Source organism: Marmota marmota, unplaced genomic scaffold (assembly GCF_001458135.2).
Source record: "Marmota marmota marmota unplaced genomic scaffold, marMar, whole genome shotgun sequence".
Taxonomy (NCBI): Eukaryota; Metazoa; Chordata; class Mammalia; order Rodentia; family Sciuridae; genus Marmota; species Marmota marmota.
In genome coordinates this window covers 43,879,856-43,906,302 of record NW_025999990.1, presented here as the reverse complement: position 1 = coordinate 43,906,302, position 26,447 = coordinate 43,879,856, and the positions used below count along the sequence as shown (strand labels likewise).

General features: G+C 33.3%; 1 protein-coding gene across 1 annotated transcript; it reads left to right on the top strand.

Annotated features, from left to right (window-relative positions):
• The first annotated feature begins 363 nt into the window (after positions 1 to 363).
• On the top strand, positions 364 to 25,057 carry Yes1 (YES proto-oncogene 1, Src family tyrosine kinase). The gene is made up of 9 exons (XM_048806594.1): positions 364 to 636; positions 4,500 to 4,599; positions 7,331 to 7,429; positions 8,698 to 8,801; positions 8,886 to 9,147; positions 13,173 to 13,287; positions 15,249 to 15,402; positions 16,729 to 16,860; positions 21,587 to 25,057. Exons 1-9 carry the CDS (start codon positions 372 to 374, stop codon positions 21,793 to 21,795), a joined length of 1,440 nt encoding a protein of 479 aa, XP_048662551.1. The 5' UTR covers positions 364 to 371; the 3' UTR covers positions 21,796 to 25,057.
• Positions 25,058 to 26,447: the final 1,390 nt, after the last annotated feature.

The following is a 26,447-nucleotide window of genomic DNA, read 5'->3' as shown; positions in this document are numbered from 1 at the left end:
GCTATATTTTGAATTAATATTACATAACTGAAGTTATGAATGTTCACTCTTTCAGAATTTATCAGGCAGTCATCATTCACCTGCTTTCTTCTGAATGTTATAGGATGGGAAAAACTACAACTAAGAGTTACTGTTTTTAAAAAAGAATTACCTTTAAAGTTACTATGTGTAGTTTATTTGCTGCTCAATTTAAGTTTTTATAGTTGTCATATATAGGATAATGGGACATAATTTAATACTGCTTTTTTTCTGGGTAGCAAGGCTGGAAGGATGCTTTATTTAAAGTCATATTTTCCATTGTATTTTTTAAAAGTATGATGTATATTAACTATTTCTCAAAATATTTGCCTATTTCCTCTGTAGATTTGATAATGGGCTGCATTAAAAGTAAAGAAAACAAAAGTCCAGCTATTAAATATAGAACTGAAAACACTCCAGAGCCTGTCAGTACAAGTGTCAGCCATTATGGAGCAGAGCACACTGCAGTGGCACCATCATCTTCAGCAAAAGGAACTTCGGTTAATTTTAGCAATCTTTCCATAACACCATTTGGAGGATCCTCAGGGGTGACTCCTTTTGGAGGAGCATCTTCCTCATTCTCAGTGGTGCCAAGTTCATATCCTACTGGTTTAACAGGTGAGATTTAAATGGATAATTATGTTGCCTGTTTGAGAACATAACCTTGGGCAGTACATATTTATGGTCTATTTGCTAAGAAAAATATCTTACTGGAGGACTTTAAAAAATTGTATGTGAAAATTCAATATCTAACATAAAAATTAAAGTGTATATATATATATATATATATATATATATATATATATATATATATAGATATAGATATGGTTCTGGGAAATTTGGTGACAGTTTGCTAGTGTTTATATGTATTTGGGTTACACTTTTAATTATTTCACTAACTTACCAGTAATTATTAAGCAATTAATATGTGGCAGGCACTGGGAAAATGAAGATTAAAAACATACATTCCTCTTCCAAGAATCTTATAACTTCTCAGGATTAGAAAGTGCTAACTAGTATTAAAGTAATCCAGTAGTTACTTAATAAGTGTTAATTATTTGGCATTACAGTCACGATAATGCAGTATTTCTATCAGATACTATGATTTATAAAAGAAAAATCCTGAGGCTCAGAAAATTTTTTTCCCCCAGAGATTATAAGCATAAGAGCTTGGATTCAGTGTCATACTGCAGGACTCCCATTTTTACATTATCATTTCAGAGAACAGCAAGAAGAGATAGTTGACAATCTTCCATGGATACAGAATGCCCTAAAAAAGTAGATTTTAAAAACTTGAAAAAGAGAAAATGAGCTCTTAAGTTCATGAGGGCTCCCGCATCAGGATGCTTTTCCCTTGAAATGACAAAGCACAGGTAGCTAAAGCAAAGAAGATGAGCTTCAAGATTCATTTGTGTGGCAGTTCCATGATATCAACAGGATTTGGGTTTATTTCATCTGTCTCCTGTTTATCCTTAGGCATAAACAGCTGCCAGCATCAAATGGAGTAACATATGTCCTTATTTTTAAAAAATATTTATTTATTTATGTATCTTTTAGTTTTAGGTGGACACATTATTTTGTTTTTATGTGGTGCTGAGGATCAAACCTGTGCCTTATGCATGCTAGGTGAGCACTCTGCCACTGAGCCACAACCCTAGCCCTAACTTAAATTCAGTATATACTTAAATTTCCAGTCCTTATTTTAATGTCCTTATTAACAGCCTGTGGGGGCAAAGGAGAAATCTCTGTCACAAGCATGGATTATAAATTTGTCTCCTCAGTTTGTTCACCTCTGAACCAATAATAGTGAGGACTGCCATACACTGATTCTGTTAGACAACATTTGGAGAATAATTCCAGCCTTCTGACTGCAAATATTTCAATAATCTATGGCCATGATGATATTTCTCTGTCATTAGTAAAAAGTTTAAATTATTTTCAGGATTATATGTTTTTGAAAGTTACTAATTCAAAATGATTAAAATAAATTTTGATACTTAAAAGACATACTTTAGTTACTTTAAATTTTTATTGATGTGCATAGTGGGCATGGTGGTGCACACCTGTAATCCAAACAACTGTGTAGGCTGAGGCAGGAAGATCACAAGTTTGAGGCCAACTATGGCAATTTACAGAGACCTTTTTCCAAAATAAAAAGGTCTATGGCTGGGGATGTAGCTTATTGGTAGAACTACAATCTGGGTGCAATCGCCAGTACTGGAGAAAAAGAAAAAGTATTTATTCATGTGAAATACCCCATTCAAAGATGTTCACTTATTAACTCTGTAAAAAACAGAGTGTCTTTGCATATAGGTATAGAGAGATGGGCAAGACAAACAAGGCTTCTCTTCTGGTAGAGTTTACCTAATAATGTTGATTGAACAATAATTAGTGAACAAACAGCTAAACAAGTTGAGATCAGTATTTCTTACTTCTGTGAAGGAACTAGCAAGAATAATTGGTAAAGATCCTGTAGTTGATCAGGGAAAGCCTCCTTGAGAAGAAATCATTTTAACTGATATTTGATTGATGAGAATGAACTATCTGCAGACCTGAGGAAAGAGCAGAATTTCTAGGAAGAGGGAATAACAAACACAAAGTTCAAGAGAAACAAATGGACTGGAAAGTTTTTAAGAACTGGTGGGAATAACAATGTAGGCAGAGAGGAGAGTTGTGTGATGTGATATTGGTGTTAGGATACCACTATTACTTAGTACTACATAGACTTTAGTAAGGAGTTTGGATTTTTTCTGAAGCTGGGAAGAAGCTCCTCGAGAGATTGTATGTAAAGGATTTTGCATGATCGAATTCCCTTTTTAAAAACTCATTCTTGCTGCTCTGTGGAGAAGTAGATTAAGTAGCCAGGACTCATAGCCCCAGAAGTCCCAGTAAGGAATGACATGGATTGGGATTTAGCGGGCAGCAGTGGAAATGGAAAATAGATAAATAAAATATTGTAGATGTAGAACTGGTAGTCTTAGTAGTAGAATTGGCTCAAGTTATTACCTGACTTGATTCTAGTGCTATTTGCTTAGATAGAGAGGATTTGGGTAAATACAGGTTAGAGAAGAAAAATCAAGAGCTTCATTTTGTACATGTTTTAATTGGTTATTACAAATTCAGTAGTGATGTCAAAAAGCAGTTGATACATGACTAAAACTTGGGATAGAAGCCAGATGAATGAACTTTGGTTTGCTATTATTTTGTATTTAGAGACAGTAGATTTTATACTGCTTTCTACATTTTGTATTTAGAGACAGTAGGTTTTATACTGCTTTCTACATTTCATATTTTTGCTTAGTCTGTAATTTTACTAACTGCCTTTCTTCCTACCATTAAAAAAAAAAAAATCTATTGATGGATGGATGTAAACTAACCATTGATATTTGCCAAGTCAGCGGAATTACATTGAGTAAAATATATACATATTGAAATTAAGAATATGTTGGAACAGAGCTCAGTGATAGAGCACTTGCTTTGCTTGTGCGATGCCCTGGGTTTGATCTCTAGCACTGAAAAAAAAAAAAAATTAAAAAAGAATAAGTTCAAGTCTATAGTACAACCTAGTGACCATAGCTAATAACAGTGTATTGTAGTCTTCAAATTTGCTGAGAAATTTTAAGTTTTCTCACCACAAAAAAAAATAAGAAGAAGAAATATGTGAAGCAATGCATATGTGAATTAACTTGATTTAACCATTTCACAATGTATATATGTTTCAAAACATTGTGTCATATGTGATAAATATATACAATAAAACGAATTATATATTATGGGAAGTTTAGCCAGAATACCTGTCTGAAATAATTTTAAGCACTGACAAGTCATGCGTATTGTATACATTTGTTCTATTGTTATTTGTTTTGCTTACATATAATAGTTTGGCTGTTCAGTGCGCTCCTCTCTTAAGCATCTGCACATGTTGCTAAATATGAGTTATTTTTGGAATTTATACTTTATAATTCATATCGGCCATGCCATTAAATTTCCACGACAAACCCAACAGTTTTATTTTTAAGGTAAGTATATAGTAAGTTAATCTTACTAAAACCCTAATGTTTAGTATTAATGATTATAGAAGAAAATGTTCACCTGTTGTTTATAAGAAGTTGAGAAGATTAATGTCAGTAGTCTATAGTGCTCCAGTAGTGTTCTTCCTTCCAAAGAATTGGTTCGAAATTTGACTGTCTTTTCAAGCCAGAGGCATTGGTTCAAAGTTTTGTTTCTGAGTCTATAGAATTTTAGAATATGTAAACTGCAGTGATTTTGTGGAAGGTCTTAAGAGAACATCTCATTATTTAAACTCCAGCTGCTCAGAGCCCCAACTTTTAGAAGCCCCAATTGTCTAAAAATAGATTCTAAAACTAGAGAGAAAATTATATATAAGATTTTTGCTGGCAATAGTTTTTTATTTCTCTCTTTTTTTTTTTTTTTTTCAGTTTATCTATATAATTTACCTTGGTCTTTTTTTCCTTTGCTAGGTGGTGTTACTATATTTGTGGCCTTATATGATTACGAAGCTAGAACTACAGAAGATCTTTCATTTAAGAAGGGTGAAAGATTTCAAATAATTAACAATACGTAAGTGTTGTGAGTATTCTGAGAGGGAGAAATACAGACACTTGTTCTTTACATTGAAACTTATAAGCTAGTTTATGATCTGGAGATAATCATGACAGGGTATGGGTCTCTGACCTCTGTGCTGGATAGATTTAGTTCCTTGAGACACATGACATAATACTGCCTATAGAAGTTACTACTTCTACAAATTGTGCTGCTGTGGTTCAGCCATAAAGAGTAGAGATTTAAGAATGAAGAGTTGTAGCTAATAAAAAAAAATTTTAAAAAAAATTTAAAAAAAAGAATGAAGAGTTACTGAGGGGGCATATGCAAGTATATTACTTTAAAAAAATCTTTTATAAAGAAAATTCTTTGTTCCTATTTAAGTATCCAGATGATTTAAGATCTTTTCTTTTTTCTAAAAAACAAAGTCAAAAAGTTGAATAAGGAACTTTTGTACTCCCAAATGGACCAAATTAAGTTGCTTTTTCCTTATGTAACACTCAAGTCTTTCTGTCATTTAGTGATCCACATAGAAAATTTGATACTTGTTTTGGAAAACCAATCCCATAATTTCATTAGCAAGCGTAACAATCACTTATAACTTCTTGAAATATATACTTATGGTCCCTTTGCTTCCAGTCATGTTTCCTCTATCCTTGTTTCCATCTGTTACCAGTTATTGTTCCAGAATGTAAAATATGATCATGACTGTCTTGCTTTAAAATCCTTAAGTAGCTACCTGTAGTCATCAAAAAAAAAAAAAAAGTAGCCATCGTTCCCTGAGGTTTTATTATGTGTTTCTTCAAATCCTTTTTAACTCTACCAATCAGCCATACTGTAGTAGGTGGAGTTTTCTAAGTACACTAGAGTTTTTTGCCCTTTCCATGCCTTCACACATACTACTTTTTTCTGGAGTGACTGTTTCTCCATTCTCCTCCTTCTCTCCCTTCTTCTGTCCCCTCCTTTGTGCTGGAGATTGAACCCAGGGCCTCGTGTATATTAGGCAAGTGTTCTAACATTTATGCTCTACAACCCATGCCCTGCTATATTGTTTCTGTTAGGTATTCACATAGCACCCTATGCAGACTTCAGTCCCAGCTCCCAGGGAACTTTTAATTTGTCACTTAGCTTGTCATTCTTTTTGGTCAGTAGTTCTCAACCTGGGGCAAAATTACCTGGGAGATATTTGTCAATGGCTGGAAATATTTTTGGTTGTCATCAGGGTGTTGCTACTGTCATCTACAAAGTAGAGGCCAGTGATATTGGTAAACATCCTACTATGTATGCAGCAAAGATTTATCAAATCCAAAATGTCAGTATTATTGAGGCTGCAAAACCCCACTCTAGACTGAGTTATTTAAATTTAAGGACTGTCTTTTTACCTTTTTTCCACACATCCTGAGTGACATCTATCACTCAGTAGGTATTCAGTTCATATGAATCGTGATTGCTTATCAGGATCAAATACAATTCTGTTTGTATGTTTCAAAATAATTAACGTACTAGAAAACCAAAAACCAAATGTACGAGTTTGTAAATGTTTGAATTACCAAAGGGCTTTCCATTTCAGTTTTTGAGAGCAAAATCAATGAATATTTTTAAAATTTTGATCTAAAAAATACATTTAATCTTTTTAAAAAAAATTTTTTTTGGGGGGGTCAATGGTGCCTGACACATGCTAGGCAAGCGCTCTGCCACTGAGCCACAACCCTATCCCTACATTTAATTTTAAGTAGTGAATGCCATGTACATCATCCTTATTAGAGACTGATATTTGTTCTTTTCATATTACTTTTGTAACAGTCAAGGTTTATATACCACAAACCATATAGTTCTCATATTCTGAATTTTGACTTAATTTGAGTATATTGAATTATTTTTAGATAACATTTTTCTAGAAATTGAGCTTTTTATTACTGTTTATTATTAATTGCTTTTCTACAAGGAGTGCTCATGCCTCATAATTTTTTTTCTAAAATGACTAAAACAAGAACATTACAATTTTATGTACTGTTAAAAAGAAAAGCATTCAGCAACAAAAAAGAACTATTGATATGTGCTAAAACATAGATTAACCTTGAAAAAAATATATGCTGAGTGAAAAAAGCCAGTCATAAAAGACCACATAAATCATTCCATTTATATGAAATGCCCAGAATATTCATATCCATAGAGATGGACAGCAGTTAAGTGGTTGCCAATAGTGGGAGGGGTTGGAGGTGATTACTCATGAGTATTGGGGTTCTTTTTGTGGTGGTAAAAAATATTCTAAAATTTATTATGTAATGGCTATACAGCTCTATGAATATATTAAAAACCGCTAAGTTTGTACCTTAAATTGGGGAGTATTATGGTAATAAGCAAATTATCTCAAGCTCTTAAGAAATTCAGCCAAAGATGAATAATTTGAAAGTTTATTCAAAACTACTTAGTTCAGTATAGTTTATTGTCTTAGGTTGAAAGAATTATGAAGAGGAAAAAAAGATACGATAATTGAATTTTTAGTGTATGGTGTTTGGGGCTTTTGTTGTTGATTTATTGTAGAAGTATGTAATTATACTTTTGCTTAGTCTTAATTTCCTTAATTCATTTAACTTATTTTTAAAATGTTGTTGTTTTACAATGTTGAGTTTAATTCTTGATCAATGAATGCATAAGTAGAAAAATGGAAGTTATATCTCTCATTTACTTGAAATAAGAAAGTGCAATATATTATACGTTGTGGTAATTGTTGTTTTATGTGTTTCAGGGAAGGAGACTGGTGGGAAGCAAGATCAATTGCTACAGGAAAGAATGGTTACATCCCTAGCAATTATGTAGCGCCTGCAGATTCCATTCAGGCAGAGGAGTATGGCAGTACTTCATATTTTATTAATTATTTTGATTTTTAAAATGTTTTAATGCACATTCTACTTAGCCACAATTTTACACACACGCAATTACATACCAGTCGTAATACAGCTAATGTATCATTAATAGATGTTACTTGAGAATTCATAATTAATGCTGTAGTATCTGCTTAGATTGGTATCCTGAGTAAATCTTAATTAATCATACTTTTATGCCTTGTCTTTTTCCTTTAGTTTTCCACTTAGTTTTTAAAATTATCTAGCCCTTTTCATATTCTGCAGACTTTCTTCAAAATTTACCTCAGAGAGGAGATTATTTCAGTGTTTAACTTCTTGATTTAGGTATTTGCATTGTGGTTATGTAGGACAGTATCCTTGTCTTCTACAAAGCATACACTGAAGTATTAGGGTAATGATTCAGCATTTTGGCAACATTCAGTCAATTCAAAGGGGAAAAAAGATGTAAACACATGCACCCAACATATAAAGGAAGGTGGGAAATAAAGAATATAACAAAGTAAAATATTAACAGCTGGGGAACTTGGGAGTTCTGTGTACTATTCTTACAACTTCTAAAATGTTAGAAGTCAGTTTCAATGACATATTACTTTTTTGGTCCAACTAGTTTTTCTGGGATCCATAAATAATAACCTCTTTTTCATATTACAACAGTTAACACAGTGTCTTGCATATAGCTAGGGGTTATCAATACTTGTTTGTTTTTTTAACATTTGCCTCAATAACTGTTTTTACTATAACATTTGTTACTTTTGTTCTTTTGCCTTCTTCACTGTTCTGTGAGTCTTTTCATAGCAAAGATTGTCATTTTTATTCATTAAACTTTATTAAATCAAACTCATGAAATTAGAGTTCCTCATAATTTGAGTATTATATACTTAGATCTTATCAATACAGGTGATCACATGTTATCAGAGAACAACTTCTGTTCTTCCTACCTGTATGTGTCACTGACAGAAAAGATCTGTTATTTGCTGTCTTTCTCCATTTGCTGTTTCCATGACTGCCAGGTAGAGTTCCAGTGACATGTTGAGTAGTCAGTACATGGAAATACTATCAGATATTTTAATAGTGATATATGTAAATTCTTCTTTAATAAATAAAAATTTATGTTTTAGTATATCCTAAGCATGTTCTGTATCTATTCTTTGTCATCTCTCCTATCCCATTTCACTCTTATTTATTTGTGAATATAATTTTTCTGACCTTCAAACCTTCCCAACTCAAAACATCATTAATTTTTTTCTAGATGGTATTTTGGCAAAATGGGGAGAAAAGATGCTGAAAGATTACTTTTGAATCCTGGCAATCAACGAGGTATATTCTTAGTAAGAGAAAGTGAAACCACTAAAGGTATGATTACTATTATATTAATATAAAATTTTTTTGTCCAGTATTTTAAGAAGATATAATAAGCATTTATTTTCTTCCTCCCAGGTGCTTATTCCCTCTCTATTCGTGATTGGGATGAAGTAAGGGGTGACAATGTGAAACACTACAAAATTAGGAAACTTGACAATGGTGGCTACTATATAACAACCAGAGCACAATTTGACACTTTGCAGAAATTGGTGAAACACTACACAGGTAAAAATTATTTCCTCATGCTCTATTGTATGAGAACGAAATTCATGTCCTCATCTCCCTTAAGGGTTAGCATACTACTACTTTATACACAGTATGTGCCCAGTGTATGTTAGTATTCTAGATTTAAAATGAGAACAGGTAATTCTTAGTATCTGAATTGGGTTATTGGATAGTGTGCTAAAATCAGACTGTCGTTGAAATTTTTATATCTTACAAGCATAGTTTTTACAGTGGAGTTCCATTTCATAATATACAAATACATTTTGAGGCTGGGTGCAGTGGCACATGCCTTAAATCCCAGCAGCTCCAGAGACTGAGACCAGGAGGATAGTGGGTTCAAAGCCAGCCTCAGCCAACAGCGAGGCATTAAACAACTCAGTGAGACCCTATCTCTAAATAAAATACAAAATAGGGTGTGTCTCAGTGGTTGAGTGTCCCTGAGTTCAATGCCCAGTACCCCCTCCCCCAGAATATATTATGAAAATAAATGAAAAACATAAAAGCAAATATTTTATTTATAAACACAGGTAAGTAGCTAAAGCTAAACACTTGACACAAAAAGCTGTATCACATATCCTCTTGGATTACCTTCCCCTTCAGTGGCTGATCTCCTAAGATTTCCTAGAATATAAACCCAATAAAATATGGTCTGAAGGTATATTTTTCTTAGAAGATTAACCTGTGGCAATTATAGACATTCTTGTCTTTCAAAGATTTTGGAAATATTCAATTGTGGAGTCTTATGTCTCAGAATTTTTCATTATCAATTCATTATGTAAATGCATCTAAGTCTTTAAATGATTAGTACTGGAGGAGGGAAAGTTTCCATGGTAATATCTTCTTCAATGACAGGTAGCTATAAACTGAGTCTACCAAGTCAATCAGCAGTCTTGACAGCAATCAGATATGTTACCAAGCAGTGCCAACACATAATTGCCCTTGCTAGAATAGAAAATTTGTGTGGTTGGTAACCATTCTTGATGAGAATGGGAGGAAACATGTCTCATTTACAATAAGAAAGACTGTATGAGAAAGATGCACAGATCAAGCCATTATAAATCTGGAGTTCCTTACATTTGTGGCTCTCTTATTCAAAATTCAGTTCACTAAGTGAATTTTTTCCTGCTGGGAACAGTGGTGTGCATAGCTGTAATCCCCATGGCATGGGAGGCTGAGGCAGGAGGATTGCCGGTTTAAAGCCACCCTCAGCAATTTATTATGGCCTTAAGCAATTTAGCAAGATCTTGTTTCAGAATATAAAAGGGCTAGGGATGTGACTCAGTGGTAAAGTGCTGGGTTCAATCTCCAGGAAAAAACAAAACAAAAAGAAATAACAATTAATAAAAGCATTCTCTTAGGGATCAAATAAATCCATTTATTAAATCAGAAATTTGGAGGTAAACAGACCTGGCTTTGAATCCCATCACTTACTAACTGTGGGACCTTGAGAAAGTTTCCTAAATTTCCCAAGCCTCATTTTTATGAGCGATTTATAAAGAGCCAAATTAACACAATAGCTAGAGCCTAAGTATTCAGTAAACAATAACATAAAAATATATTTAACAAAATGTTTCACTTCTTATATGTGGGTTTTTTTTTTTTTTTTTTTTTTTTTNCCCCCCCCCTTTTTTTCCTTTTATTTTCTTTCTTTCTCTGTCTCTCTCTCTTTTTTTTTTTTTTAAATTGAGACAGGGTTTCACTAAGTTGTCCAGGCTGGCCTTGAACTTGCCATCCTCCTGTCTCAGCCTCCCAAGTTGCTAGGATTACAGGCATGTGCCACCATGCCCAAAAAAATGTGACACTTTGTTAATGAAATAGTGGTTAGTTCCAGTTATTCCGGAGGATTTACAAAGTTTTAAAGGATGATTAGGCAGTTTGAATTTATTTTGAAAGTAGGTTTTTTTTTTTAATATGTTTTTTAGTTGTAGGTGGACACTCAGCACCACATAAAAATAAATGAAAGTAGATTTGACTAAAGGAAAAAACAAAATATACAAACTGAGTTAAAATGATAGAATCAGAATGATATTCAGGTAGTACTGGAGCAAAGAAAAAAGGTTAAATTAAAGGAAATTTGTTTTAATGTAAACACAGTCTGTATACTCAGGACTCCTAGAAACTTCTTTTCTCCACTACTGTCAACTGCAGTTTCTCCATCTTTCAAACACAGACCACAAGGTGAGATCTTCTGTAACAGAGCTAGTTATGGCCAAGAAAAAGAGAAAAGAAAGTTGATGTTCTTTCCTCTTCATCCCTAGGCTACTGATGCTTTAGAAGAAGGACCAGTAAATCTGCAAGTATGCTTACTGGCTCAATTTTTACCCATTTTGAATTTGATCTTTTTTTTTTTCTTTTAAGTTGTAGATGGACACAATATTTTTATTTTATTTATGTATTTTCATGTGGTGCTGAGGATCGAACCCAGTACCTCACACGTGCTAGCAAGCACTCTACCACTAAGCCATAACCCCAGCCCTTGATGTATTTTTTAAGTTATTTTATTTTTTTACTCTCTTAAATCAAACTAAATAACTGCACCGGTTATGTTACCCTTTCCATAGTCTACCTTGACCAATGATAAAGTTCCCTCTAGTGGTAACAAGGGTAACAACAAGATACATATTTGCTACAGGAAATTTTTTTTTTTTTTTCTCAAAAGGGACTGAAACAAACTGACATAGCCTGTTAATTGATAGCCAAAACATACCTAAACCCAATAATTCATGGCTCTCTTTGGGAAGAGTTTCTACTGCAAACAGCTTCCAAGTATACCTTTTCAAAGAGTACTCTGGTTGAACTAGAAGACAAAGGAGAAAGGGACAAGGAGGAAATTTAAATCAAGACATTGCTAACAAAAGAAATATAATGGAAGTAAAGCTAATGGTTCATTTATCTCTGTATTACTTTACAAATTATTTAATTTTGAGAACATGGTAGAATTCTGTGTTGTCAGATCACTAGTTTAGGATTATTTCTAGGTAGGAAGTTAAGAATACAAGAGAACAAAAGTCCTTTCTAGTTTTAAAACTCAGAAATTCCCCATTTTGTTTTTTAGCTTAACAGTTGGCCCCTATAATACATCCAGACTCATTGCCTTATGTGCTCCAGCGTAAACCCACTGTTTTGGACAGATAGATTTTTTTCATTCCTTGTTTCCATTTTTTATTTCGTGCTGTAAATCCCACCAAGCACCTCACACATTCTAGCATATGCTTTACCACTGTGCTACACCCCCAGCCTAATTTACTTGGAATTTCTTTTTCCTATCTCCTGACCATTTCACTAACTGCACTTACCAATAGGTAGCCAATCCATGGCCATTTGTTACATTCAGTTGTAATTTCTCTTTGTCTCCTTGAGCTTGGAGCCATTCCTCTGACTTTCTGTTTCACAGCATTGTTATTTAAGAAAACAATCTAATTTTATGTTTTAAAAAATAAATCTTAGTTTGGATTTGTCTGATGGTTTCTCTTTACTAATTGAAGCATGTGTATGTTTTTAACTAGTGATAGAGAGAGGCAACAAATAGACATTTCTTCCTGGCTTTTCACTTTGCTGTATTCATAGTATTTTGCTGTTCCATTATAATTTCTGCTAAAATTAAGAGACATTGGTCAAGCCAGCACTTCCACAGCAGCTCATTTAGCTGCCTTTATTTAGTTATAACCATATCTGAATTCTTGAATCATATTGACTTAAAATGTTATATTTTTGAGGGCTGTGGCTGTGGCTCAGTGATAGAGTGTTTGCCTGGTACATGTGAGGCTTTGGGTTCGATCCTCAGAACCACATAAAAATAAATAAAATAAAGTCCATCAACAACTGAAAAAAATATTTTTTAAAAAATATATTTTGGGGTATAAAACTTAGAATCTTGATCAAAGCAGGAAAGAATGACACCAATTTGATGACATTTTCTGTAGGGAAAGGGAAAATGGTACATTTTTCCTTTTTTTCATGTGTTATAAAGAGATAATAAATTTCAGTTTAGGGGTCTTTTCTAGAATCTTTGAAGTAATTATTCAGAAATGTCAAAACTACAAAAGAAACTTTTTTTAAAATAAAAAGTTGAGAAATTTTGTTAGAGTTTGGTTATTTGGGGGTAGAGGAATATTTATGTCAATCTTAATGTAAAATCTACTTATTTTCCATGGATATTTCACTGTCTCTTACAGGAAGTTTATTAGATTTCCTTAAGGAAGGAGATGGAAAATATTTGAAGCTTCCACAGCTGGTCGATATGGCTGCTCAGGTATTTGCATATAGATATATCAACTTGAATTGAAAGTTAACCTTTAAAATGTAGAATAATCTTACCTAAGTAATACGGTTTATGTAGAAAAGTAAAGGAATTTTAGAACAGAAAGGAACGTTGGAGATAATCCAGCGTGAGCTCCTAGTATTACAAATAATATAGTATCTAAAGACCAGAGGGATTTAAAATTTACAAAACTTGTTCATAGCAGAACATATTAAAACTAGCTATGGAACTCCCAGTTCAGTGCTATCCCATATATTATGACCTTTTAGAAAGTGTTTTCACAGATACAAAATCTATATATATTTCAACAGATAAATCTGAGAAAATTAAAATGGCTGGGTATGGTAGCTCATGTCTGTAATCCCAGTAACTCCCAAGGCTGAGGCAGGAAGATTACAAGATCCAGGCCAGCCTTAGCAATTTAGTGAACCTCTCAGCAACTTAGTGAGACCCTGTCTCGAAATGAAAAAATTAAAAGGATTCAGGGAATATGTAGCTCAGTGATAAATTGCCCTGGGTTAAATCTCCAGTACAAAAAAAAAAAAAAAAAAAGCAAGAAAATTAAAATGGATGAGTGCTCTTCCAAAGAATATATTAGAAATCTAAAGTGTATGCCGAACTTTTTATTTACTATGGTCCTAAACAAGAATTAAAATGGCAATATGCTGTTAAGAATGAGTCTTTTGAGCTGGGGTTATGGCTCAGTGGTAGAGCGCTCGCCTAGCACTTGCAAGGCCCTGGGTTCAATCCTCAGCACCACATAAAAATAAATAAATAAATAAAGGTACTGTGTCCATCTACAACTTAAAAAAAAAAAAAGTAAAAAACATCTAAATATCATGCTCCTTACCAAAAAAATATATATTAAAAAAAAAAAAAGAATGAGTCTCTTTAGGCTAGACAGAGTAGTACACACTATAATCCCATTGTATCAGGAGGCCGAGGCAGGAAGATCACAAGTTTAAAGCCAACCTCAAAAGCTTAGGGAAACCCAGTCTCAAAATAAAAGCGTCTAGGGATTGTAGCTCAATGGTTAATATGCACTCCTGGATTCAGTCCCTGGTACCAAAAAAAAAAAAATCTTTTTTAACTCTTCTGAATTTTTTGTTTTAAAGTGTAATGTTTCTATTCAGATATGTTATAGGTGTTCGAAGGGCCTTTTATTGAACTCAGTTGACATAACTGGTAATGCAGCTTTTACTTCTCAGTGAGCTTCCACATGGCCACAGAATCTGGTAGTTTAGAGGAACTTTATACAGAGGAACTACACATATAACACTGGCATATGCCAGGCCATGAGGTCAAAACTTCTAGATACTCTGTGTTAGGGTATCTGAACCTTTTTTTTTTTAAAGTCAGGTACATGTTTTAGGTTTTAGGAGCCATATACAATCTCTGTCAGACCCCATCCTCCTCCTCCTTACAACTCTTTAAAAATAGAAAAACCATTTTTAGTTCTCGGGCAATATAAAAACAGATTGCAGGGCACCGTTAGGCTGCAAGCTCAAGTTTACTGTTTTCCACCTGTGCTTACAGGACATCTTAGGCTGTGCCTGATGTGAACTTTGATAGACTTTTATCCAGAAGTTCTAAATAACCCTGTGACTTATCTTGTCTCCCAACCACTGACACAGAAAGACATTAGGACATTGAGCTGCTAATGGTTACTGGATACACTGAGTGGTGCCCTCAAAAAAGGTGTTAGATTTTTGGTGGGTTGTTTGGTGGTTGTGCTGGGGATGTGTCCAATTTTTAAAAGCTGGATTTAGCCTGCTTTTTTATTATAGTGTTTTCTATTTTACCTACTAGCTCCTAAGTAATATGCCTGTTACTATCATCTCCTTTTGAGATATATGATTTTTCCAGTGATTTATTAAACATTAACCAAAATTATCTTCTCCCTGGTTCCTTCTGCATCATGTTTTGTATGTATCTGTTTTTTCCTTTCCAAGATTGCTGATGGTATGGCATATATTGAAAGAATGAACTATATTCACCGAGATCTTCGAGCTGCTAATATTCTTGTAGGAGAAAATCTTGTGTGCAAAATAGCAGATTTTGGTTTAGCAAGATTAATTGAAGACAATGAATACACGGCAAGACAAGGTAAGAGTACTTTTATTTAAATGCTTGTAATCTATTGTCCTTTGTTTTTTTTCTCACTTAAAACTCTTTTCAATATGCAGTTTTATAGAGTAAGAATAATTATAGATTCTCTCAGAAGAGTCACAAAAACATTGATTTTATTCATAAAATTATATATAAGGAATACTACTGTGATTTTTTGATAGTTATTTCCTACAAGGATTTGGCTAGGTGTTCTTTGCATTTCAAGTATAATTAATAATAGCTTCTTTACATTTATTTTTAGCATATCAACAAATAATTTTTTTTTAAATTTCTTTCTTTTCTTTAACAAACTTCATGAATTTTGGAACTCTTACCTTAGCTTAGAGGTTCTCAATCAAGGGACAGTCACTCTCCAGCCCCAAGAGACATCCAACAATGTCTGTAGACATTTTTGGCTATTACAATGTGGAGGCTGCTGTTGGCATCTAGTGAGTAGAGGCCAGGCCTCTAAACATCTTGTACTGTACAGGACCCCCAATAGCATCTTTTAATAAGACCTTTGTGATTGTACTAGTGAAAACTGATCTTCTGTTTGCCAAACAATCTAAAGAACTTATTTTATACTGCTCTGCATACATGTATAAGTAACTTCAACATACCCATAAACTTAACATTATAAGTGTATAAATTCATGTTTTTATGTACCCATAATGATTAGTATAATGCCTGTGCATAAAAGTATGCACTAAATATTGGAGTCAATTAATGTGAGCTTTTAAAAGTGATGGCACAATAAAATTTTCCAGAAATATATTATAAAATTGAAAAGAAACTATGGTTGAAAATCAGTAGCCATTAGAATCTAATAAAATATTCCTTTATCAGCACATAATTAGAAGAACTGCTGGGTGCCAGACTGAACTTAAAAGTTACAGATTTTATAATCCATATTTTTTACTTACTAGAGCCTCTACCTGTATTTTCTTGAATGATGTTCTGTTCCTTCCACCAACTTCCTTTTTTTAATCAGTACTATAAGGAAGAAATGTGATTCATTTTAATATAAATTTCAAAAATTAAAGAGTTTTCCTCATGTCTCTTCTATTGTTAGAATTTGACACTGATGATGTATATAGTAAGGATATTGACAAAGGATTAGCACTGCTTTTACTATAGTTACAAAAGTAGATTTTTTAAAAATTATTTATTTGTTTGTTTGTTTGTTTTTGTGCTAGGGATTGAACTCATGGCTTTGTGCATGCAAGGCAAGCACTCTGCTAACTGAGCTGTATCCCCAGCCCACAAAGACACAAAGATAGACTTTTAATAAACAGTTAAACAAGATTGCCAATATGTTTTTAGGTGCAAAATTTCCAATCAAATGGACGGCTCCTGAAGCTGCACTGTATGGTCGATTTACAATAAAGTCTGACGTGTGGTCATTTGGAATTCTACAGACAGAATTGGTAACAAAGGGGAGAGTGCCATATCCAGGTAAGTTTGCATCTCATTTGCTCTTGGTTATCCCATCAGTGACTTTTTTTTAAACTCGAGATTGAACCTGGAAGTGCTTAACCACTGAACCACATCCCCAGCCCTTTTTATTTTTTGAGATAGGATCTTGCTAAGTTGCTTAGTGCCTCAGCCTCCCAAGCCTCTTGGATTATAGGCATGCACCACCACACCCAGCCCATCACAACTTTAATAGGAGTATGTTAGGAGCTGAAACATAAAGGGAGGATCTTTATTTCTCCTTTTCCAAGTCCCCATCTGTTTATTTTGGCATTGGATGGACAGCAACCATAAGAGTCACAATCCTGAGATAGGGCAGGGGAGGTGTGCCTGAGGTCCATCTTAGCTTTCTCCTTAGAATGTTTTCCACAAGTGCCTTTTATCCATACCATTATCTCAGATCAGAAGCATATCACAAATATCCTGCTGTATCCCAGGTAATTGTTCTTTTCTATTAGTGTGATTGATGTATTTTTGTATATATTTGCCCTATTTTCTTCAATAGACTTTTTTGACAATAAATGTATCTGTCATTACTAAAGGAGAAAAAATTAAAATGGCTGTCTCTTAAAAATAAGCTTTTGGGGTAAGAGGAAATTTTAGCTTATTTGAAATTCAGTGACAATTGAATATTTGTTTATTCTGTTGCCTCTTAAACTTTTCTACTGAAATATTCTAATAGTTGAGAGTGAAAGTATATAAAATCCAATCTTCAGGAAAAATAGCTATGCTACTCCTATGGGTTTTACGTATATATCCTTCCTTTCTAATATCTTCAACTTTAGAGCTAATGCCATCAAATTTTATCTCCCACTTTTCCCGTTTTGCTATTATTTGCTGATACCATTCAAGTTCTCCTCACTTAATACTGACTCCCCATCACTCTTTCTATTAAAACTCCATTCATACTTTAATTCATGGCCATTTTAATACATATGTCAGTTACCCTAGTCTCTTGCAGCTTGTCTCCTCCTCCTCCTCCTCCTCCTCCTCTGTAATCTTCTCACTATTCATACCTTAAAGGTTTAACATACCCAGTAACTGCTCACCTCTCAATTGCAGTTTAATATGTCTACTGTCAACTTACATCTTGCCAGCTGTCTCTACCTCAACCATAGAAATTTCTTCATATTACCAAGATATTCAATCCATTGAGTCTACCACCGGTAGCTATCCCTTATACCCCATTAAATTTCATGGTCAAGCATTATAATCTCTGCCTTACATTTACAATTTTTTGTCCTTTGCCTTTTCTCAGTATTGTTGGTAAAATCATAACACTAGATCAAATCTAGCTCTGCTTTCTCTACATGCAATATGGTTGGAGGAAAAAATACAGCATGTTAAGTAGTTTCATTTGGAATTCATATAGATTCAAATGGAAATTTCAGTACTGTTTCTATGAAATTAAAAACACATTAGATGGACATAGAAGACAAGATTAGTAGATTTGAAGGTACATTAATATAAAATATCCAAAGTAATGCATAGATAAACTGCTTGGAAAAAATAGAACAAAGTGAATGAAATAAAGTGGGGCATAGTGAAATTTCAGGTCTAATTTATATGTAATTGGAGTCCCAGAAGGAGATGAGAGAAAAAGTGGAAGAACAATTTTTGAAAAAATAATAGCCAAAAACTTTATAAATCTGATAGTGCAGGGGGGTGACACAACCCACAAATTTAATAAACTTAGTCATTCTTAAGCAGGATAAATTAAAATAAACTCAGTGAACTTCAAATAATTATATCATGATCAAATTTTAAAATCAAAGCCAAACAGTCATAGAGATGTGTGGATGTGTGGTATATTATCTACATAGTAGCTAACTCTGTCAGGATATGGACACTAGGAAAGAATGAAATGATGGCTTCAAAGTACTTGAAAACTGCTGATCTAAAACACCAACAATAAAAGTATCTTTCTGATTTTATAATGCATGAAAAAATACATTCTATGACCACACAGAGGACAGGGGGCGGGGCAGAGGTAAAGGAATAACAGGTGACTCGAAGTTTCTTTCATTGTTTGGAAAGCATCAGAGTATTTATTTAGAATGAAGAATAATAAACCAAAGAAATGTTATCTTGACAGTGACCACTAATATAATAAGAAAAGGTAAAGGAAAAAGCTAGGACAAGGACTAGGGTGTAATAGAGTACTATTTAGCATGCACCAGGCCTTGGGTTCAATTCCTAGCTCCAAACAAAAGCTAGAAGAGGAGGGTAAAAAGGAAATATGAAAACTGTTTGCTTGCTCAAAATATAAAGCCAGAGAGGAAAAAATAGATGGGAAAAAAAGTAAATAAATAACAGAATGGTAAAATTAAAACTACCTATGTCCATAATTACATAACTTGTAAGTACACTAAACATTTTAATTAAATGACAGATAAGACTGGATTTTAAAGGACAGAAAAAGATACACTGTGCAAATAAATGCTAAGCAAAAGAAAGACTGTGTAGCAGTAGACTTTAAGGCAAGAAATATTAGTAGAGATAGAAAGGGGCATTCATGATGAGAAAAGGGTCAACAGGGAAGAATAAAAATCCAAAATGAGTTTGCAGCTGACTACATAGCTACAAGATACATAATAAAAAATTAATATGGTTGGGATATCCTGGTTAAATTAAATGTTCAGACAAAAATCCAAATACAATTTGTAGATTGTTTTTTTTTTTTTTTTTTTTTTTTTTTTTGATGGTGCTTCGGATCAGCCTAGGGTCTTGTGCATGCTGAGGACTTTCTCTACCACTGAGCTACACCCCAATTCTCAGCCTGCCAGCCTTTAAAAAGAAGCAAAAGACACTATATAAGCATCATTGTCTTGGATGATTTGAAGAGGATTCATGTGTAGCACAGACCGATCCACTGCAGGCTCTTCTCAAAGCAGACTGTTCATTGTAAAGTGACAGCTTGTTTGCTAGTCTTGTTGTAGGATAGTAATAAACCGTGGCAAAGGCAAACAAGTATGAAATATTTAAATTTATTGACAGAGTGCTAAATATTTCCTTTTAAGTATTAACAATCTTAGAATCTTCCTATCTCCTTTTTTTACTGAGATATTGGGGAGAAAGAACTTTGTGCTATGTTCAGGTAGTTGTATTTCATTATGAAATTCAGAAATTCCTTTACAGGAAATAATTCTCTTCCTGAAGATAGTATTTCTTTTTTTTTAATATTTATTTTTTAGTTATAGGTGGACACAATGTCTTTATTTTATATTTATGTGGTGCTGAGGATCGAACCCAGTGCCCCATTCATGCTAGGTGAGCGCTCTACCTCTGAGCCACAATCCCAGGCCCCTGAAGATGATAGTATTTCTACCAGAGGCCATTTCTGCTATATTGTACTTATGTAACTGTTGTCATAAAATAATTCATTAGTTGTGATTGTCAGAAAATTCTGAAGGGTAAAGTTTTGAATGAAAGAGTTTATTGATAATTAGGGCTGGGGATATAACTTAATGGTAAGAGTACATGCTTAGCAGGAGCAGGGCCCAGGGTTTACTCTTTAGCACCTGACAAAAAAAGAATTATTGGTAATGGAAGGTTACTTTTGTATAGGTTCAGGCTTATTTAGATTGATTAATCTTAACAATCTGTTAAGCATAAAATTTTAAAAAAGGCATAGAAGTGGGGGGAAAGTTCACCAATTATAAGTTAGCACTCATTGAATGTTAAGTACCTGCTCCTTTTCTCCTCCTCCCAAAGAACTTCTGCTTATATTTCTGTGTTGGGTAAAATATAGTGGATTTCAGTTATTAAAATCTGCTTACCTAGATGAAAATCACAGAAAACTTCTTTTCAAGTGTTGGACCCCAAAGTAATAGTTATGCAGTTTCTTTTAATATTTTTTTAAAGGTTTTTAAAGAATCACTTGTTCCTCATATTATAACTAAAAATGGAAATAGAGATAATAATTTAATCTCATTACATTGTTTTAAGAGAATCATAGTCTATGAAAAATCTCATTGCTGACAGTCAGTTTAAGATTGCAGAAGATATGAGGAATAGCTTGCCTTGTGGATAGGCAGGAAAGGGGGGGTGATATAGGAGATAGGAGGAATGATGGGTTTGTTGTCGTGGTGAGACAGCCAAGCCTCTGCCAATGCGGGGTGAGTTGCCAGTGGTGGAAGAGGGAAGTTTACAAAGGAGTAGAAGAAAGGAACTGTGTGTAATAACAAGAAGAAAGTCAAACAGATATATGAGATAAGGGAAACTGTTTCAGGGAGGTGACTCAATATAATTATGTAGTTAGTATATTTAGCAAAACCAGGACTGAAATTCTTGGAATTCCTATTTGAAAGTTCTTTCAGACACCATCTGGCCTCCATTCTTCAAGTGTGCCCAAGTTAGGCATTGTTAAACATTAATATCAGAAATTATCTTACTTCAAAATGGTACCCTGAATTCTCATTAACCAAATGGGATTGGCTTTTGAAGAAATTAGTGTTGAAAGTAAAATTTTAGGCAGAATTAAAAATTGAACATGTTTAAATATAGATTAGCATTTTCTAAGTTTCTCTGGATATACTCTGATGTCTAAATTGTATTTTTTATTAAAAGAATCTTTTACTAAATAAACTTAACATACCTTCATATACAGCTAGTGGTTAGGGGATTTGTTCTGTTTTGCTAGTGATGGTTAGGATCATTTTTTTTTAGGATTTTTTTTTGTCTTTAACGTTTGAATGTTGTGTGTTAGGTATGGTAAACCGTGAAGTGCTGGAACAGGTAGAACGAGGATATAGGATGCCCTGCCCTCAGGGCTGTCCAGAATCTCTGCATGAATTGATGAATCTTTGCTGGAAGAAGGACCCTGATGAAAGACCAACATTTGAATATATCCAGTCCTTCCTGGAAGACTACTTCACTGCTACAGAGCCACAGTACCAGCCAGGAGAAAATTTATAATCTGGATTGTAATCTGGGGATTATAATCCTAGTAGCCTATTTTATATGCATAAGTCTGCCAAAATGTAAAGACTTGTGTAGAATTCCTCATTTTATGTACAGGAATCAAAAGAAGAAAATCTTCACTCTGCATGTTTTAATGGTAAACTGGAATTCCAGATATGGTTGCACAAAACCACTTTTTTTTCCCCTGAGTGTTAAACTCTAAAGTACCAATGATGAATTTTCCAACTTATTTCAGGGTCCAAAGAAAATTTAGAGATAATATACTGAACAGTATGGGTAATCGCATGGTAAGGAAACACAACAAGGCTACTCTTTTCTTCGCCAAACTCAGATTGTTAAAAGAGAAAATTATTTATTGTTATAGACAAAAAGTGAGAGGTAAAATCTTATACCATGGTAAAATCTAAAATTAAGGAACGTCATGGGACCAAATGATTCCATTCCAGTTTTTAAGACTTTCTTGTGTTTATTATTCTCAAAGGCTTTTTTTTTTTTTTTTCTCCTATGTGAAACAGTCTATATAAGTCTTAACATATGCCTCCTTTTGCTTGGAAATAGGCCATAATTTTCAAAAGCAAAAAGGTTAATACCTAAAACTTGATTAAATGTTAGACCTCAGCAGTGGAATTTGAAAGTATTAATGCACTATGTTCATACTCAGATTCATGGAACTGGAAAGTAGAAAAAGAAATTTCTCACATCATTTTTGAAATAATTCACATTTAGGAAAATGAAAGTAACTGTAAACTCATCTTTTGTAAAGTTACATTGTTTTTTTTTTTCCCCAAAGGCAATATATAATTGAAATTTTATTATCCAATCGAAGGGGAAATCTTTTAATCTTTAGCATGAAAAGTGAGACCCAGAATTTAAGCAGTCCATTTTTAAAAATAGACTTGGTACTGTAAGATTTGCTAATATGTTCTTATGGTGATGGGTGCCACAAATAGAAAATATCACTAGATCAGGGACTTGAACGCACTTTTGCTTGTATTGAATATAGACTAAGAGAGGAAAATGTATTTAAAAGAAATATGAGAAAAAGAAAATGTGAAAGTTTTACAGGAAGAGGGGTGGAATGTGATATTTAATGCTGTTGTCATGGAGTGGCAAAATGGCTTTGCTGGCACTCAAAGCTCCTCACTTAGCTGTTTCTGAGACTTCAAGAGTTATAAGGTATGACTGTAAAACTAATTTTCTTAACATACACACTGAGTGTTAGTTACATCCTCAAAATAGTGAAGTTAAGGCGTCACACTAATTCTAGTGACATAGTTTTTATGCAGAACAATTTTAGAGTTTTCAAATCCATGTTTAAATCTCCACTTTTTAATTATACTTAATGATTATCAATTTTTCCTTTTAGAATATAGTTGATTTGGGGAGGAAAATGTATTCTGCACAATAACAATCATTAAAAGGGGACAGTTTTTGCCCATTTAAAGTGCAGAAGTGAAAATACAAAATAAAGCTGATTTTTTTTTTTTAACTTGTAAAAAAATCCCAAGAATGAATTTCAATAGCAGCATTACTGGCTAAAGAGGAAAAACTGAATCTGATAAGTAGAAGTCTAGTATCTATATTTTAAAATACTGTACTATAGTTACACTTTAAAACACTGTATCAGGTTCCCATATTTTCAGTTTTAACTATCATCACTTAACCTGATTTAATCATTAAATTTAAAATTCTGTGCCATGGTTTATATGTTCAAATTCAAATCATTTTAAAATGTGACAAATGAATTTCATGCAAGTTGGCAATAGTTCTGGTACTAAAAATTATGGTTGTGTTTTCTGTTTACATAACCTATTTAGTATTATTTCCTGTGTCTAGAGGGCATTCCTGCAAAGAGTGCCCTCATTATTAACATCTACAACCTGTGACTTGTTTTTTAAAGGGCTTTATGTGAACTATGATGTAATTTTTCTAAGCATTTTAAAAAGGGTAACAAAAATCATGTACTAATTCTGATCAGAAAAATAAGCCAGGAAGTTGATGGTATTCATTAGATTTTAACTAAATGAAATAGTTCCTAATGATAACAATTATATAGTAAGGATAAAACACTAACTTAATGTGTATTCAGTTTAAATTGTTATGTATTTTTAAATTGCCAAGAAAAACAGTTTTGTACATTTGAAATTTTTTTTTCCAACAGCTTTCATCTTCAATGTCTTAATATAACCCTTACCAAAAAAAAAAAAAAGAAGGAGTTGGCAAAAACAGCCTTCTAGCACAAACACTTTTTTTAATGAATAGTAGCCTAAAACTTAATATTTTTATAAAGTATTGTAATATTGTTTTGTGGATAAATGAAATAAAAATTCTTGTTGAATGCACCTACATATCTTTTCGATTGCTGTTCATATTTCTCATTAATTTTTTAAAAATTGATATGTTCTGAATTTATTCTTCCATTGGGGAAAAAATGTTCAATTACTTGTAATTCCTGAACAGAGTTAAATCAGTTCTTTGTTAAGTTTAGAATACTACTGAACCTATTCTATGTGGTTAGTTTTCCATGTCAGGTGAGTGACATTTTTACAAATATTTTCTTGTTTTAAAATTGTACCAGCATGGGGAACACCTGTAAATCCCACCAACCCTAGGGGGCTGAGGCAGGAGGATTGCATGTTCAAGACCAGCCTCAGCAACTTAGAGCAAAATCCCTTCTCAAAATAAAAAATAAAAAGGGCTGGGGAATGTAACTCAGTGGTAAAGCACCTCTGGGTTCAATTCCCAGTTAGTGTATTACATAGAAAAATGTTAAGTAATTTGAGTGAAGCTATTCACAACCTATGTGAAGGATACAGAATGACCAGTAAAGGTCTTAATTTTCTAAAAATGTAAAATCTGTATATTCATGTGTCTTTTGCAATTATTTTATTACAGGTTTAACAAAAATAAAATTATATAATTGTAAATGGCCAATCAAATGCATTGATTGTGCAATTGTAATTGTGTTAATTACCATTACTATCATGTCATCTAAAATTGTTATTGGCCTTTTTCCTGATTTTCAAAAAATAACATTAAATCAGCACACATGCTTCCTTCAGTAAACATTCATTATTTTTGTAATATGTAATAGTTCCTCAGCTTAAGGATGTTTTCTAGTTTGCTGTTTGCCTTTTAATTTTACATGTACTTTCTGACATTTAAGTTGTACATTTGTATGTTGTCAAAGCTATTTATTATGCTAGAAAGCACTTAATCCACCCTAAATTAAATGTTCATGTCATTTATATTATAATTTATGATTTTGTTTTTTAAATTTCAATTCTTGTGGAAGTTATTTAAGTATAAAATGTGTCTTTATGATCTAACAACTTTTTCCCATATAATTAATTTTTCCAGCACCAATCTATTGGTTCATCTATTCACACCTCATTTGAGTTCCTTCCTTGAATATATACATATTTACAACATCTGTTTTATCAAATTAACTTAATATTTCTGCCATTCACATAACCTCTAATTACTTTCACTGGGTAGTACATTTGAATAATCAGTAAGGCAGCTTCCCTTTTGTATTCATTTTTCTTTTTTTTCTAATCTTGGTATCCTGATAAATTCTTGATAAAGCATAGACTTCATTTATTCACATTCCAAAAAAATTCAGGTGAGATATTGGTTGGGATTGCATTGTTTATAAACTAGTTTAATAAGAATTGGCCTCTTCCAGCTCAGTCTTTCCAACCCATTTATGTGAATCTTCACTTATAGTTAAGTCCTACAAGTTTTCTTTCAGGAATTAGAAGAAGAATCTCATCCAGTGTCTGACCACATTGCTCTAAAGCCAGATCCCTCTTGTTACAAAAGAAACCAACATACAGAGACAGTGCATAAGGCCCAATAGTATTTATTTCCTCAAAATCAGCTCCTCTCTGCCCTTCCTCCAGAGTATATACTCTCCTCTTTTTTTGTGTTTTGTTTTGTTTACATCAAGTTGAGTTTTTGTCACTGGCAACCATAGTCCTGATTCAAATTATTAGTAGAGAAAGGTATATTCATGATTAAAATAAGCAACCAGAGGCTCAGGTAGAAGGATGACAAGTTCAAAGCCAACCTCAGCAGTTTAGTGAGACTTTCAGCAACTTTATCTCAAAATAAGAAAAGATGGGATGTAGCTCAGTGGTAAAAAGTGCCCCAGGGTTCAATCCCTTGTACCAAAAGCAAGGGAAAAAAATTTGCAACGTGTGTCAAATTCATCCATTTTCCCTCACCATTTGGACTGCCCTACTCCTGGAAGGCTGATCAGTACTTATTAGGCTATTTCCTTGCTCTCTGGATTCCTGTTGTGCCAAGTCAACAAGAGGAAGGTAAGAGGAAGCTAGAAAGAAAGGTCAAGGTATTTATTCCTCTGGCTCCCTTCCTGTAAATTTGGGTTGATGCCGAAGATTCCTCTCAATACATCCTCCCCCATACAGTCTCCTTTTGGAGACTGGTAGCTACATTCTGTATCTGACAGTGTTTTTGCTACTAACTACACTTACTGCATGAGTCCTTGTTCCCCTATTCTGCCCACCTCTTTATAAATATCTTTGATTTACCTTAGTTTGAGTGTGCCATCTATTCCAGTCAAACCGTGACTGGTATTTGTCACAGGTATCAGTAGAAAATAGAAAACTCAATTTTTATAA